Source organism: Eptesicus fuscus, chromosome 10 (genome assembly GCF_027574615.1).
Source record: "Eptesicus fuscus isolate TK198812 chromosome 10, DD_ASM_mEF_20220401, whole genome shotgun sequence".
In the NCBI taxonomy this organism is placed as follows: Eukaryota; Metazoa; Chordata; class Mammalia; order Chiroptera; family Vespertilionidae; genus Eptesicus; species Eptesicus fuscus.
This window is the reverse complement of record NC_072482.1, coordinates 75557887-75575276: the sequence shown is the minus strand read 5'-3', so window position 1 is coordinate 75575276 and position 17390 is coordinate 75557887. Positions and strand designations below refer to the sequence as shown.

General features: G+C 41.3%; 1 protein-coding gene across 4 annotated transcripts in view; it reads right to left on the bottom strand.

The window, feature by feature from the left end:
• Positions 1-11640: 11640 nt before the first annotated feature.
• SGK1 (serum/glucocorticoid regulated kinase 1) overlaps positions 11641-17390 on the bottom strand; it is a 105973-nt gene continuing 100223 nt past the window's right edge. For 3 of the 4 annotated variants that reach the window (XM_054721990.1, XM_054721991.1, XM_008162254.3), the window contains 11 exons: positions 16872-16947; positions 16361-16436; positions 15852-15956; positions 15662-15745; positions 15411-15542; positions 15058-15170; positions 14587-14710; positions 14073-14168; positions 13438-13593; positions 13257-13346; positions 11641-12839 (listed from right to left, as the gene is read on the bottom strand). In XM_054721990.1, coding sequence (XP_054577965.1) covers positions 12672-12839; positions 13257-13346; positions 13438-13593; positions 14073-14168; positions 14587-14710; positions 15058-15170; positions 15411-15542; positions 15662-15745; positions 15852-15956; positions 16361-16436; positions 16872-16947 — 1220 coding nt within the window. In that variant the 3' untranslated portion in view covers positions 11641-12671. Of the gene's footprint in view, positions 12840-13256; positions 13347-13437; positions 13594-14072; positions 14169-14586; positions 14711-15057; positions 15171-15410; positions 15543-15661; positions 15746-15851; positions 15957-16360; positions 16437-16871; positions 16948-17083; positions 17249-17390 lie in introns of those variants that run through there. The other variant, XM_008162262.3, reaches the window with a different exon arrangement.

The window sequence follows — 17390 nt, the reverse complement described above, 5'->3', positions numbered from 1 at the left end:
GAGATGCAAAACAAAACGACAATAAGATGCCATCTCACACCTGTCAGAATAGCTATCATCAACAAATCAACAAATGACAAGTGCTGGCGAGGATGTGGAGAAAAAGGAACCCTCTTGCACTGCTGATGGGAATGCAGACTGGTGCAGCCACTGTGGAAAACAGTATGGAGTTTCCTCAAAAAACTAAAAATAGAACTCCCATTTGACCCCACTTTTAGGCATATATACCAAGAAACCAGATACACCAATCAGAAAAGACATATGCACCCCTATGTTCATAGCAGCACAATTCACCATAGCTAAGATTTGGAAACAACCTAAGTGCCCATCAGCAGATGAGTAGATTAAAAAACTGTGGTACATCTAGACAATGGAATACTACGCTGCTGTAAAAAAGAAGGAACTCTTACCATTTGCAACAGCATGGATGGACCTGGAGAGCATTATGCTAAGTAAAATAAGCCAGTCAGAGAAAGATAAATATCAGATGATCTCACTCATTCTTTGAATATAATGAACATTATAAACTGATGAACAAAAATAGATACAGAGACAAAGAAGCATCGAATAGACTGTCAAACTTCAGTGGGAAGGCAGGGGAGGGCTGGAGGGTGGGGGTAAGAGATCAACCAAAGGACTTGTATGCATGCATATAAACATAACCAATGGACACAGACACTGGGGCGGCAGGTAAGGGCATATGCCGGGGGGTGGAGGGGGGCATTGGGTGGGGAGGTCAATGGGGGAAAAGGATACATATGCAATACTCTATGTAATACTTTAAACAATAAAATAAAACAAAAAAACCCACCACATTTATTGAGCACTGACTATATGCCATGTATGTGGAGGCTAGGGATTTAACAAAGATCTGATAAAGTCTCTGCCCTCAGGGAGCACGTATTCTAAGAAGAGACATAAATGAATAATTGCAGAGTGTGGTGTAATAAAGGATATAAGTATAGAAGGAAGACAGAATAATTTATTAGAGAGCTGCTGGATAGGGTGGAGGGAACACCTCTTCATCAAAAGGTAGAGTAGGTGAGGCAGACTTTCAGGAAGAGAAAGAGCAAGAGGGAAGCTCTGAGACAGGTGAGAGCTTGACCAGTTTGTCAAGGTCCCAAGGCCCGTTTGCCTGGTCTGGTTTGGTTTCTGTCTATCTGGTTCTGACTATGACCTTGGTCCCTAGAACAGGGCTTCTTGGCTTAACTCATGGCTTCACATACCAGAGCACAGTGAGAAGTCTTTCTCCAAAGCACAGCCTTGAATGCAGGACATTGGTCACTCAGCCTGGTCCTGCCCAGCGCTCACATGGCAAATGTAGGACTCCTCTCTTATGAGCCATTTCACGGGGATTTTCATTTGAAAGACCACATGCAGTCAGGAATTACAGGCTGAGCAGGCACAGAAATGATGCCAAGTATGGGTCCCTTCTGAAAAGTCCCAGTTACTGTCAGAGTTCAGTACATGTATGCGAATGCAAGTGCCTGTGCAGAGTTCTTACTTTGCAGTATGCACATTTCCTTGCAAGTATAGTCCTTCCACTAACCTTATTACCTACTTTCAACCTCCTAATGCCACACAGCAATGCCAACTCAGCCACAAAGTCATCTGGACAATTAATATCCAGGTCTAGTGACACCAGCCTCTTGCCCAGATTAGCTTTGGCTTCCAATTTTCCCGTATCATATTAAATGATAAGAACCTTAGTCAAGGAGGAACCACCATTGGGTCCTTCTCAGAAGTCCATGATGCAGAAAAATTACAAAAATGTGTGTTCAGAATGAGCTTCAAAATGTTTCCCCAAAGCAGAGACTAACAAACAAAATGCACTGAATTTCACAGACCTGTTTTGATTGTAATAATTTCTGAGAAAGCTCTTGATCTCCCTAGCTTCCTCTGTAAAAATAGGGAGATGGACATTAACTGTGTTCAATTTCCTGGTGCCACTTAGAGTAAAAATTTGTGACTGCTAGTGACTGGATCTCATGAAGAGTGAAATACATTCAAGGTCAGGGAGGAGTGTGTTCGCTTCCATCAGTCAGTCTTATGACAGGGAAGTGATGGACAGAGGAGGGTCTCTTGGTCAGCAAGACCTGAATAAATTCTGTGTCTGCCCTTCATGAGCTCTATGGATAAATTATCTATTCTCGCTAGTCTCAGGGTCTCCTCCATAATCCAGAGACAACACTACTTATCTGATTAAATAAGACAACGTATCTCAAATGCTTAACACATATGTAGGTTTTAACAAATGTTAGCTCTTTAATCTTTCCCTCCTTTCTTGGGTATGTATGGGCTTAATAGGAGGGAAAACTTTCTTATAACTGGAACAACATTTTGATACATTTCCTTTATTCATAAATGAGGGAATTATCTGAAAGACTGTTTTCATGGCAAGACTTCCAACAATATAGAGAAGTCGTTTCTGTTAATAATGTTTAGGTATTCAGAAGTATCCATTCTTTTCAATGGTATCTAAAGAGACAACCCAGAGAGTTAGGACTCATGGATTTTAGGTCCATTTCTCCTTTTAACTCTCATGAGAACTACCCTAGCTAAGCTTTGCTCCTTCCCTCATCTAACTAGTTTAATTTAGAACATCTACTTTAGCCCAACTCTTGGGCCTAGTAAATGAAAATTTAGATATAGATATTGGATGTCTTTGAAATGTGAATAGCTTGTACTTGCATTCAAAGATAATAATGCTATCAATATACTGTGTTCTCAAAACTAACAATTTTCTCTTATTTTTTATTCACTTTTACATATTTTTCTTATTATTTTAAACTTCAAGGTTCAGTAAATATGAGTGATGCATTGGAAATCATCTGACTTTTGATATCATGATGCTAAATTATCTGACTTTTGATATTATGATGCTTTAGGCAATATATTTATTAATCACCTATTATATACCATGTGCTGTAACAGTCATGGCTTTCCCCTTCAATGTAGGTATTATTATTATTATTTCTATATTAGAAGAAAATAAAAAGTGAGTATCAGGGAAATAAAATTATTTGCTGAAGGCCACAAGAATAGTAAGAGATCACAGGATTCAAACATTGGTGTTTCTGATTCCAAAGTCCACTGTTTCACACAGTTATGCTACAAGATGGAGAAAACTGCTTTCTTCCTGCTAATTGTCAGGTTTAAACAAACAGCTTCAAGCCTTTCAATTGTAAACCCACAGCCCCCAAAACCCAGATATATATGAGGACAAATTAGCTTCTTGCTTTTTTTGAAAAACAACAACAAACAAAAACCAAGAACAAGTATTCTCATTTCCCAAGCTAAGTGAGGAAATAACATTTGTGTAGTTAATTACTATGTATCTCTCTGACTAGATTTGCAAACTTCATGAACGCAGGGACCACATTGCTTTTTGCTCATTGTTGTCTCTCTAGCACTAGGCAGGTGTGGACTTAGCAATTTTAAGCACAACTTATGGGCAAATCAAGACAGAAACAGACCTCTCCAACAACATTCACAGCTTTTCCTCCTGTGTTAAATAACAGCTGGTTTATAAAAAAAAAAAAACCACACTGACAGCTATTCAGGCTGAAACATTCATTATACATTAAAATATGGGGCCCTACCTGGTTTGACTCAGTGGATAGAGCGTCGGCCTGCAGACTGAAGGGTCCCTGGGTTCGATTCCAGTCAAGGGCACATGCCTGGGTGGCGGGCTCAATCCCCAGTAGGGGGCTGCAGGAGGAAGCTGATCAATGATTCGCTCTCATCATTGATGTTTCTCTCTCTCCCTCTCCCTTCCTCTCTGAAATCAGTTTAAAAAAAAAAGTATGGATTTATGCTCTGAAATTTGGCTCTTTTTTGTTGTTATGATTTATGAACATAAAATTCAGTCACAAAATCATATAAATAAAAAATTTGAAAGAAATATACTGAGTGTGAGCACAAGGCCTGTGTAACAGATATGTAATACAGATAATATTTACCATCTGAAAACAAGAAGATACATACGAAGATCAAGCATTATTATACCACTGGGTGGCGCTGCAGACTGAGGTTGATGTTATTTCACACATTGCTAAAGGGTCTCTGGTCAGGCAATAAAAGTTGGGACAGTGATTCCTTATATGTAAAAACTTCTTTCACTTGATTCTCACATCAGCTCTATGAGGAATGTAGAGTATTGTATAACTATTCCATAAACACAGACCTCAGACACCATTAAACATTAAACACCAGAAATTGCCTCTCACGAGATTTGTAACAAATTTTAATGGAGCTATAAAATGACCCATTCACATTTGAGCTGCATATTCCGAAGTTATTTACTGGTGACCTTGGTTTCTCTCTTCAGTTTCAAGTGTCTGACTCATAAAAGGGCAACCTCTGTGGAAGGGGGACTGAGACAGCTGGCCTATCCATTCCTGGAGACTCTTCTGCTCAGTAACGATGCCATGATGCTCAAAGGAGCTGTGGAAAGAGAAAGTCTCTGTTGTCAGAAGCAGTGGGCTCATGTCCGACTCTTCCACTTACTCCATGGGCCTGTTCATGTAAACTTCTCAGAGCCTCAGTTTTAGCATATGTAAAATTGAATAGAAATAATTTACCCCATTTACCTTATCTGTCTGGTATGATAAAATGAGCTAATAAGAGGTAGTGTGAAGTGTTCTGTGAATGCAGGTTATTTTTTTCTCTCACTCTCTCTCTAAGTGGTTTTCATTTAAAAACAACAAAAAACAACTGAAAGAATAGTGAAATGATTATTTGGATATTCTTTATTTAGTAATATACACTATATTTTCAATTATCTGTTCATTGTTCACATATAAGATTTAAACATGTTAAGGATTGGCAAAATGGAGAACAGTTCTTAACCTCTGCATCTGAAGATTTAATTCCTTGAAAAGGCTTTCTGATTTTAAATGAAAATAATTTTCAAAGTCCATTCAAATAAACATATGTATTGAGGTGTGTTTAAGAACTGACTTCTAGGTGACGAAATTCACAGTAGGACAATCTGTTAGAAAAGTCTTAACTCCTAGAGACCTTAAGTCTTGAAGGACTGTGCAAACTAATATAACTGTGTAAATTGATACCTTTGGAGGCAGGGTGTTTTCTAGGAAGGTTCTGAAAGTAGTTGATCACTTCCCAGCCAGCAAAGCCCATTCTCATACAATGTCTCTCTTATTAGAGCTTTGCATTGCCCTGTGGAGAAAGCAGAACAGTTACTAGCATCCCCAATGAAAAAGAGGGCTTAGCAAGATGACACAGGTAGAACCTGAACCCAAATCTTCTGGTTTACATCCAAGTATGCCCTCAACAACCCTAGATTTTTTCCCCCATGGATTTGATGATACTGCTATTCACAACGATGAAAACATAAAGAAGAAAGCTTTTATGAGAGTATCATTCACCCCTTTTCTCTTTTAAGATTGACATGTAATGTCAGGCTATTGTAGCACTATGCTACTCTGTTTTAGTTGGTGAGTAGAGTAATACAATTCACTTTTACTTTATGACATGAATTTAAGAAAACTGAAAGAAATTTAATTTACTCAACATCTCTTTTCTTGGCTTCCTGTTCATTGTAACTCAGAATAGCTTAGCCAAGCTGATTCCTTGCCCTTTTATGGAAGACGGAAAATTCTTCAGATTATTATAAACTAGAGGCTCAGTGCACAAAATTCGTGCATGAGGGGGGGGTGTCCCTCAGCTCAGCCTGCACCCTCTTCAATCTGGGACATCCCTCTCACAATCCGGGACTGCTGGCTTCTAACCACTTGCCTGCCTGCCTGCCTGATTGCCCCTAATCACCTGCCTGCCAGCCTGATCGCCCCCTAACTGCTCCCCTGCCAGCATGATCATCCCCAACTGCCCTCCCCTGCTGGCCTGATCGCCCCCAACTGCCTTCCCCTGTGGAGTTGAGGGGTCTGGGGAACTCTGGATAGATGAGGTGGGGCTGAGGGGACTGGGGGACTCTGGCTGGATGAGGCAGGCCTGAGGGGACTGGGCACTGCCATCTTGTGGCTTTGGGTGCTGCCATCTTGTGAGGATGTGATGGTCAATTAGCATATTCCCTCTTTATTAGACAGGATAATGTGTGATCTATTTTTCCTTGTGAGTGAGTGGTCTGTTAAAAAGGGGGCCTCTTAAAATGCTCCTAGATGATACACTAAAGAGCCTACTTCCTTTCCAAAACTGGTTTTGGAATTCAGATGGGATTTGGAACCACTAGGTGCGTGAATATGATTAGAATCTCTATCTACCTGGATGGCTGGACTTTGTGTCATCTAATGAAAACTAGTGCTCTTGTAAGCCCATTCCTTCCTCTCTGGTGCATAGTTGGGAGAAGCAGAGCTCTCAATTCCTAGTGTTTGTGGTCTTTGTTTTTTGTTGTGTTGCTCATAGGTAACAAATACAAAAGGTCACGAATACAAAAGACAAGGCAGCTCATTAAAATTTACATAATTGCATATTAGATTAGACTAGAAAATGTATAGGTGTTTCTGGCCATAGACTCAGTTTACTTGGCCAACACAGTGGTTTCTGTTTTTTATCTTAATTATTACTTTAATTTCAATGCTTTTAAGAGAAAATACATTGAACATGGCTCTTATTGTCTTATTCTAATATGATTTATAAGCCTGGCTCCTGAAGGCACTGAGTTTATCACCTCTGAACCTAATGATCTTTCCTACCTTGATTTTTTTTTTTGTTTGTGTTTTTTTGTTTGTTTGTTTTGTTTGTTTTGTTTTGTTTTGTTTGTTTTTTGGTTCTATGAAATGGGAAAGGACAAGATGGTTGTTAGGGAGAATTACTGAAGGGTGGTAAGAAATGGAAAGTATTATCTCTGAATCAGGTAATTTTTGTGAAAACTTTTATGTGGGCCCTAGGCATAACCACTATTTAGTTAGTGATGGAAGAATCAAGATGGTTTCTAGCTGTTTTAGAAAGTGTGTAGCTAGAGTGACATTGCTGAATTGTTAGGATCTAAAGACCGAGGGCAAGGCAAAAAGCACACACAGTTGCAAAGGGCCACCTTGAAAGCTAGTATTGTGTCTCGGTGAGTCTACCTCTTTGTTTAATCTGCAACATGAAACCAGATTGCTGTGTCTTCATTCGTAGCAGATGAAAAATTTGACATGCAGTATGAACTATATTGCACCAAATATTTTTAAACACTAGAATCACACAAGTGAGATGTTAAACTTTAAAAAAAATATAAACAATTATGATACCAAAAAAATCAAACAGCAATCAAAAACACCTCCTCTACTCTCTTCTTTAAAATTCTAATTCTGTGTTATTGGAAGCCTTTATGTTTGTATATGCATACCAAATCTCTAAGAGGATACACCAAAAAAAGCTTACTATTGGTTATCTCCAGAGAAGGGAAATTAGGATGGGCTGGGCTGAATGAGGCAATTGTAAAATTATTACTCATTTTGAGCTGTCATGTTTTTATTTATTTATTTTGCCTTGAGCATGTTATCCATGTATAAATGAAACATCATTTCTTTTACATTCTTTCTTTTTCTCTAATTATTTTAATTTTTGTTTGTTACATTTTTAAAAAGTCTTCAAATATGTTTGATTTGAAAATTGCCCATTATTATTAGGTAGCATGTAATTTATTTAAAGCATTAGATCATTTCTGTGTCTCTTTTTTATGATCTTTTAGAGGCAAATATAATCATTATTTTCAATTTGAACCCCAAATTGTCTCCAGCTTAACTTCAATTAATCTAATTAAATAAACTTTAATAGAGGTTCCCACTTCTGAGTATTTATCTGAAGGAAACAAAAACACTAATTCAAAAAGATATATGCACCCTTATGTCATTGAAGCATTATTTATAATAGTCAAGATGTGGAAGCAGCCTAAGTGCCCATTGATAAATGAAATGAGTGGGTAAGAAGTTGGGATACACACACACACACACACACACACACACCACACAGAATGAAATATTGCTCAGCCATAAAAAAGATTGAAATCTTGCCATTTGTGACAACATGGATGGACCTAGACAGTATTATGCTAAGTGAAATAAGTCAGATAGAGAAAGACAAATACTATATGATTTCACTTATACGTGGAATCTATAAAACAAAAAGAAATAGTGAAATAAAACAAAACAGAAACAGATTCATAATACAGAGAACAAACTGAGGGCTGCTAGAGGGGAGGCAGGTGGGAGGATGGGTTTAAAAAGGTGAAAGGGAATAGGAGGTACCAACCTCTATAGTTGTTTTAAAAAACCCAATATGTCACGGGGATGTAAAATACAGCCTAGGGAAAATTGTCCATATTATCTAATAACTGTATGGTGACAGATGGTGGCTACACTTATTGTGGTGACCACATTGTAAGAAATATAAACGTCAAATTACTATGTTGTACACCGAAAGCTAATATGATATTGTACTTCAACTATACTTTAACTTAAAAAAGAGAGTTTATCTAAAGTGGCAATAAATTAAGATTGAGCAGAATTGTGTTTAAGTCATCTGGATATCTAAACAAATTGTCAGCCACTTATCTGTTTTATGTGTATACATAAAGTGACACTATGTCTTTATGGTCTACTGTTCACAAGAAGTGATTGTCTGCATGTACATGTTCTTACGAACAGTCTGTACCTCATGTATTATTGTTTCAGCAGCATCATCATGCCTGCCATGGTACCCTAGGTGGAGCACAGAACAGGCAACACAGAAAAGAGGAAATCAAGAACCCTGCCCATTGGAATCCATGGTTTCCAAGATCTCCAAATACACAAACGTATCTCTGAACACAATGTTATAAGTAAACACAAGTAAACGTCAAGGATTGCTCCTAGTCTTGTTGCCAAAGCCCTCCCAGAAAAATGTGGAAAGCAGAGAAAACACAAATTAAACATATGCTTACATAGCAAGCATGTAGTGTCCAAAGGAGACCAGGAGAGATCACGTATAAGCCCCTAGTAAAGTCCAAGCAATAGTAATTAATGGTTGGCTTTGATGATTGATTAACTATTTCCATGCCATATGAGAAAAACATTTACATAATTTCTTAATTTGGGCTTAAATAATTTAGAGAAGTGTGTTTTTCTTAATAGAAATGTTGCTCTGATTAACACCATCTTAAGTTAACATCATTATGCTAATGACTACCAAGCACACAATTTTTTGCTTCTATATTCTGTTGTCACCTGTCAGGCAGAATAACATAATGGTTACGAGCCTAGGCTTTGGGGCCAGACTGTCACGATTTGACTTCTAATCGCACCACTACTAACCAGCCAATCACCTTTCTGTGCTGGTTCCGTCACTATTGACATCGCAGGGTTGTTCTGAAGATTAAAGAGAGTATAAAATACTTGGGACAATGTCTGGCATTGTAAGAGTTCAATAGTATAGGTTGTTACTTATGTCTAAGTCTCAGGGCCTGAATCCCATTAAACTCCCTAGAAGCAGAATTGGTTAAAAGAATCGTTGGCATCCTGCTGTGAAGCCAGCTCCAATGGGCCAACCCCACAGAGAACCTTGGACTTCTGAAGTCCTCTAAAGCCCTCACTCACCACTTGTCATATTCCATGGGTCGGTGCTATGTCTCCCCAGGTAGATGGCAACTTCTCTAAGCACAGTGTTTGACTTATTTTTCATGGAAGCAGTGGTTTCGAGTCCCGTTTTAACTTGTGGGAATTTGAGCGCAGTGATTTCCCCCATACCCACATCTGAACAGACCCAAAGCTGGAGAGTTTTGGAGAGAATTTGCCCCCTTTTGCAACCATCGTGCTCAAATGTAGTTTAGAATGCTGGCAAGAATGTGCACCACTCCTCTAGGTGAAAGAAACCTCTGTGCGAATGCTTTTTGACGTTACTTGAATCATTTGACATCAGTGCATAGTAAATATTTGCCCTCTTTTTATTGATCTCTTGTCCTTTTTCGACTTCCCTGTTCTTGCCTGGTTCCTGTATCACCCACTTGTTTGATCTAATCTCCTCCCACTTGTGTGACAACACTTGGGATTCCTCTGGCTCCTTTCCGTTCTCGAACAATGAGATGCAGATCTTATACAGTAATTGACTGTAACCCAATAAACCAAATTCCTACCCTTATAAAGATCAATAAGCTTCATAATGCATGACTGGCCCCTTTGAGTTATTTATAATCAGATTATGGATTCCCAGCCAGCAAGAACTGTGTTCAAATTAAAATATGATTTAAGTACTTTTTGTTCAAGGAAGAATTCATAACTGTTATTTATAATGAGAATGAGGGGGAGACATGCAAATAATCTCCCTGTCAGAGTTAGCATCAGTCTTGACTAGGAGAATGCAGGTTTTAGATCCTCTGTCGCTGTAGTTGATTTTGGCATTTGTGGTTGCTGGGGATTTCATATGTAGCTACTGATGGTAGGTAGAGCAGCAAATAAAATTCGGACCTTTGACTGGAAGCCACTTTCTGCAAGAAGTCGCTGAGTCACTTTGATCCCATTTCTTCAATGGATTATGAGGGACAAGGACTAAGTAATCTCCAAACACCTGTTCAGCCCTGAGAAAGCCTTGGGGGTGGGGGTGGGGGTGGGGGTGGGATTGAGATAGAAGAGGCACAATCAAAGGGAAAACGATGACAACTTTCCATGGGGAAATACCTCTGCAGACTGAGAGGTCAGGGTAGAGGGGGTGCAGTAGGCTTAGAGGCGAAAGCAGCAGCAAGATCAACTGTTGGGGAGCTGACTCCCTGTTCGCTAGGAATTTGTGTGAAAAGGCCTAAAGAAGTATAAAGCCCAAACAATTTGGACACAAGAGGATGATCTAGTATCGTGCTACTGTGCTCCTTTCCCCTCTTCCACTGTAAATATTCCAGCAGGAGGAGCTCTAGGAGGGACCTCTGCACCCCGGCCCCAGAGTATGCTGGGTCCGTGCAGTGCCGGCTGCGCACAGGCTCAAGGCTTCTGGTCCATGCCAGGAATGTGCTGCTCCTTGGGGATCGTTCTCTGAGCCAGCACTGGGCTCGGTTCCGCTCTGGGTACTCTCTAAACTACAAGTCCTGCCAGCTCGGCTTTTGGGGAACATCTCCGTTCATGACAAACATCCTCACCCTCTTCAGTGGCATTCTCCTACCCGTGCAGACTATGCTATTGACCCCCCCTTTCAATAAACTGCGCCTCTGAAAAAGTCTGCCTTTTCTATCAAGCCAGGGATTGGTTTGCTTTGCTCACTGCTATATCCGCAGCACTCAGAACAGAGCTTTGGCCCAGAGTAGGCGCTCAAATATTTGTTGAAAGCGTTACCTGTTACTTCAGACAAGCTAAATGTCCGAGCAAACAGCTGTCAACGTCATAGGGCACGCAATAAATATAGGGAACATTACATCATGGCTGTCCTTGTGAGGCTGGTAACTTGAAAGGGATTTGTTTGGATGGATTTATGAATAACTGGCTTCATAAAATGCTAAGACCTGGAATATAAATTGGATTTAAGACCACCCTCTACTCCCCCGGGGTCAGTAGCTACTGCTATTGAAAGCAATTACAGTAGCATTTCCCTGGTTTTAGATTTTAAATGAACCCATTATTGTCCTCTAACCCTCCCCGCCCGCTCCCCCTCGCCCCCCGCCCCCCGCCAGACCAAAATACTATATTAAAAGAACACGCATGACACAATTTATGTAAATACTTTTTAAGGTTTTATTGCAAACCAAAACTGGTTTATCACACACACACAAAAGTTGTGTGATGGGAAGGGGGGAAGAATTGTACATATTATAACCATGTTAATTACAGTACATTAAAATGGTGGTTTACATTACAAATAAGCCTGTAAGTTTAAATATACTAGTGTTATAACCCAATGTACAGACTTTATACAATACATACAATTACGAGGAATGCAAAAAAAAAAAAAATACCCCATAAATAATGCCCATTTTCAGGTGACATTTTAAACAATGAAAACACCAGGCTTGACCGACAACTGGGGCATTGGTCCATAAAAACCCTTTCTAAAAATAGAAATATCTGTAGCAGCAATGCTTTCCTTAAGCATCTGGATACAAGTCATTGCAAGACCATTTCAATAAATTTTAATTAACTATATCTTACAAAAAAAAAACAAAACAGTCTACGCATAAATTTATCTTCCAAATATGGAAGAAACAAACAATGTCCCACATTGTAGTGTCCTGCAAGTGTCACATTGATGCTTATAACTAAATCCATCTGTGCTCAGGCATACCACACTCAGACCACTGTTCGCACAGCAATCCACGAGGAAGAAGAAAGAACTGAAACGCTGCGCTAGGGAAAGCTTTGGAGCGAACACAATCTCATCAGAAAAGGCACATGTCGTAAGATTCGTTGTCACAGCCCAGACAGACCCTCACAGGTGAGACCCCCCTTAGGGCAGCGTCCTTCTGCCAGGACCGCTGCGCCCGGCTGTGGCGGCACGCGGACGCGAATTTCAGATAGCACCACGTTGGAAGGAAGAATAAGAATGAAAACCTCGTGAGCTCACTGAGAGGAGAGGATGTGCTCTTCGAAAAGCTTCCAGCAAACAGTGTGCAGTAAGATCGCCAAGGTGCACAAACTCCCGGAGATGTGCAAATTCTCTGTGAAGAGGTCCTGCCAGTCGGCGGCTCCGCCAAGAGGCTAACGAAAACATTGCAAAACCCACAGCAAACCCTCCAGAACCCACCCTCCGACTGTTCAGAGGAAGGAGTCCACGGGAGGTGCATAGGAAAAGCCCAGGAAGGCCTCGGCGGCCTCCTTGACGCTGGCGGTGAGGAGGATGCTGTCGGGGGACCGGCCGATGGAGTTGGGGACGGGCTCTTCAGTAAACTCGGGGTCGAAGTGCCGCAGGTCGCTGGGTCCACTCTGCAGCAGGAAGGGCAAACCACATTCAGGGTTATGAATTCACACTGGATGCAGGGCTGGGAAATCCTTATTTAGGCTTCAAATTCTGGTGCTCAAGTCTTTAGGGCACAATACGGAAACTCCCATAATAATCACCCATTTCAAGTACAACCCCCAGAGGCCACGCAGAGTTTAAATGATGAGGATAATGTTACCCTTTTTTTGGGTACTTTAATTGATAAGTGTGTTGAAAAAAATCCCGTGAGCTTGGTTGGGACAAATATTCTACTTTTTCTGTAGGTAAAATAATGGTCCATGAATAAAATATCTGCCAATTTATTCCTTGAGGGCCCTCCCTCTCCACCACCACCACCACCAAATCGGACTTTAAAGAAATGACCTTTGGGCCCCCCCTATATTTAGAAGACAGATACTCACCACATTTGGGTTAAAAGGAGGAGTAACCTTCTTATTAATGAGATCATCCCAGTTAATTACAGAGAAGAAGACATGGTTCTTAATCTCCATCTGTTGAGAAGAAACACCAGGTTAATTTAAACAGGCGGCATTCGAGAAGGGCACTTCCCAGCCAACCAGGAGAACAGGAAGCAGCACTCACAAAGTCGTCCTTGGCACCCAGCCGCTTTGTCCGGTCCTTCTGCAGGAGGCCCTCCAGGAGGTGTCTTGCAGAATTTGTGATATTTGGCTTCAACTGGAGGGGCTTGTTCAGAATGTTGTCGTACATCTCAGCTGTGTTTCGGCTGTAAAAAGGAGGCTGAGAGAAGGGAGACAATCACTTAATATTTCCCTGGAAGCTTTGTACAGCACATATTATCAAGTAGAGAAAAAGATTTTTAAGCTGCAATATATATGAACTTGGATTGGACAATGTCTTTTTCTTGATATTTGTTGGCCTTGGATTTTTAAGTGTCTCTTTGGCAACTCGTACCAGGGGACAGACGCTGATAAAGTCATGTTTGTCACTCTCACATAGGTTAAGTGTGGTCATATCTACTAAAATGTGAATTTACAAAAGAAAAATCTACTAGGTAAGAGTTCACCCTCAAACACTTATAAAATAACCAATATGCCTCTTACCGGCATTTGATAAGCTTACTGATAAAGGGCAAGACACAATGAGCAGGTCTGCAATGGGGCCTATGTGCCCAGAAGAGTCTGGATTGTAAGAAGACTACACTCTAGGGAGCATTATCTACCGGGGCAATATTCCATGATTCTCAATGTGCTACTCACCAGGCCATAGAGCATCTCATATAAGACGGCCCCCAGGCACCACCAGTCCACAGTCCTGTCGTATGGCTGCTTATGAAGCACCTCGGGTGCGAGATACTGAAAGACAGATCAGGAGAAGAGAGTTTAGAGCCAGTGAAACCAGGCAATCCCAAGGCCAAGCATGCGCTTTGAAAGAGCTGAGAGACCCTGGATCCACTTGGAGAATCTATTTCTTTAGATGGCTTCCTGATAAAACTACTGGACTTTAAAGCTGACTGGCCACCCAACAGTATCTTACTCGGGGATTTAGAAATCTTTTTTGACCTGGATCTTGCAAACATCTAGTTTTCATTAAAGCAGCATACGGTCTTGGAACATCTCATGCTGCTTCAAACAGCAAGTGTATTTTACTTGCACTGAATTGGACTAAGAAATCTCAGAGAACAGTTGACTCTTTCTGTGGTTAAAAGCATTACTGCACTTTCTCTCTGGGAAGGAGGGGGCAGGCCAGGCAGCAAATCGAGGATGCTCCTACCTCAGGTGTGCCACAGAAGGTGGATGTCGTGCCGTTGTGTTCGATGTTCTCCTTGCAGAGCCCGAAGTCAGTAAGGACAATGTGTCCCTGGGAGTCCAGCAGAATATTCTCTGGTTTTAAGTCTCTGTAAAGAAATGAACAGGAAAGTAGTTGCACAAGTTAATTTCACTCCATAGGAAATCCTCAGTGAAGCGAATTGTTAGGGGTATTAAGGCATTTTACATTCACTGCAGTTGTATCATGAATAAAAAAAGGGAGTCCTTGTTCTGCTAATCTATCCTGGATTAGGTCCAATCCTAGTTGGCTAATTCCCTGGTGGCCCGGAGTCAAGACAGCTCACATGCTGGGGGAGATCTGGTTTTAGGTGACCAAGTTGTACATAAACACATTATTTTAAGGCCCTGTCCAAGGCTAGGCCTTCTGTGTCTCCCTTATACCCATGAAGGCTGCCTTCAGAGAACTTCGGCTCACCTATAGACGATGTTCATAGAGTGCAGGTAACCCAAGGCACTGGCTATTTCAGCAGCATAGAAACGGGCCCGCGGTTCCAGGAAGCAGCGCTCCCTCTGGAGATGGTAGAACAACTGCGGGAGACAGAACAAAGTCAGTCTGCGCTTGCCAAAGCCCGATAACAATGCATTTAATTAGTCTCGACATATATAGCTGAAGAGAACAATTGCAGGAAGTGGCCCTAAATAGTCTACTTATTAACTATTTGAAACCTGGATGGTTCAAGGAAATGCTAATTCTGGTAACTTTCCTCCCCTACGCATCTTTTAAAAAATTGTGCACAGACAAGTTAAGCTCATCTTCCCTCCGCTCACCTCTCCACCATTAATGTAGTCGAGGACAAAGTACAATTTGTCAGCAGTCTGGAAAGAGAAGTGAAGGCCCACCAGGAAAGGGTGCTTCACATTCTTCAGTAGAACATTCCGCTCCGACATAATATGCTTTTCCTAGGAAAAGGGCAATCAAGATTTAGTGGCAAATTTCCATGTGGCACCGAAATTCCAAGGTGAAACTGCTCAATGAAAGTCTACCTCCAACCGCGCAACCCATCAAGCCCTTCCCGTACCTCCTTCTTTTTCAGGATCGCTTTCTTCTGTAAAACTTTGACTGCGTAGAATGCTTCTTCTGCTTTGTGTCTTGCTAGAAGAACCTGAAATGTCAATTAAAAAATCATTTTGCCATCTGCATCCAGGGAGAATGTAAAATCAGTGCAGGGACGGCTATCTAGGTAATGGGGACGTCAGATTTGAAATTACCTTTCCAAAACTGCCCTTTCCGATCACTTTCAAGAAGTGGAAGTCAGATGGTTTAGCATGAGGATTGGATGATGGACCAAGGTTGATTTGCTGAGAAGGACTTGGCTGAAAAATAAAATGCTTTCTTTTAATATCTTGGTTTCAAAGGAAGACATCGCTAATAAAGCATAGGCACTGTCAAAGATGTTACATCTGCAAATGACCAAAGCAAGTCCCCGTACATCTACAAACACTCAAAACTACTTTTCATTCATGTTAATTTCTCAAACTAGAGTATGGAAATTACACAATGTTATTATTGTCAGCAGATAAATCTTTTATGAAATATGCCATTTAAAATACTCCACTGACTCAGTTCTTAAGTGCTTATGTCACTTGTTACGCGTGAACTAAAGAGGCATTCCTGCCTTAATACTAATTTCTAGAAATGCCATTTTAATTCATCAATGTAGGAATGCTGACTCATTTACAAGATTCCTCCACAGACGTTACAAATGGAGAATACTTACTGGAGGAGAAGGGTTGGCATTCATAAGCTCAGGCTCCTGAGGTTGGGAGATTTTCAAAATGGACTGAACTTCAGGGCTACAAAAAAAAAAAAAGAACAACTTAGAACCTCCTAACTCACCACAAAGGGGCGCACCAGCACAAATAGTGAGTTTCTGGCTCAAACTTTCCCGGAGAATTCAGTTTAAACTAGACACCCAAATAAATTACTCAGTTAAAGAAATGAGCCAAAGAAAATAATAAACCCAGTTAAATAAAGAGATGAGGGTTGTTCTTCATGGAGACAGAGGTGAATTAGGCAAACACGAAAATTTTATCTTACAGCTTTAGAACAAGCCAAATCCACAAATTAATTTAATGTTTAAAATGTTATAAGTAAATTAGAACTTGAAAGGGGATCCCCATCCCCGGGGAAGTCTTAGGTTTCCTGATCAACACAGTGATGAGAATGTCTTCGTGCTGGTGAACTGACACTATACTAATTTTTGTGTGCCCCAAATTCCCCCAACTTACTGTTTGCATGCATAGGAGTTATTGGCAATCTTCTGAATAAAGTCGTTCAGGCCCATCCTCCTCTGCTTCATGAAAGCTGCAAATTAAAGAGAAATAAACGTTTAGATGGTTTGGTAACAACCGACGCCACCCGCACTAATCTGATGCGGGATCTTCAAAAAATTTCCACTTGGCAGATCCTAGGTTAGAAATCCAGTGATTCCGGCACTCACCGATGAGAATTGCTACCATTCCCCTCATTCTGGAGTAAGTGAGGGTGCCCCTAGCAGCCTCGGTTTTCACTGTCATCGCCGCAAAGTGGGGACAAGAAGACACCGAGGCGGCGCAGAGAAGCGGTGGCGAAGGGACCGGCAGAACCGACAGCTCGCTCCGGCCGAGCCGCCGCTCTTATAAGCACTGCGCCTCCGCGGGGGCGGGGCCCGCGCCACAGGGAGGCGGTCTCGCCGCCAGGCCCCGCCCCCGGCCCCGCCCCCGGCCCCGCCCCCGGCCCCGGCGGCCCCGCGGCTCTGCAGGCGGCTA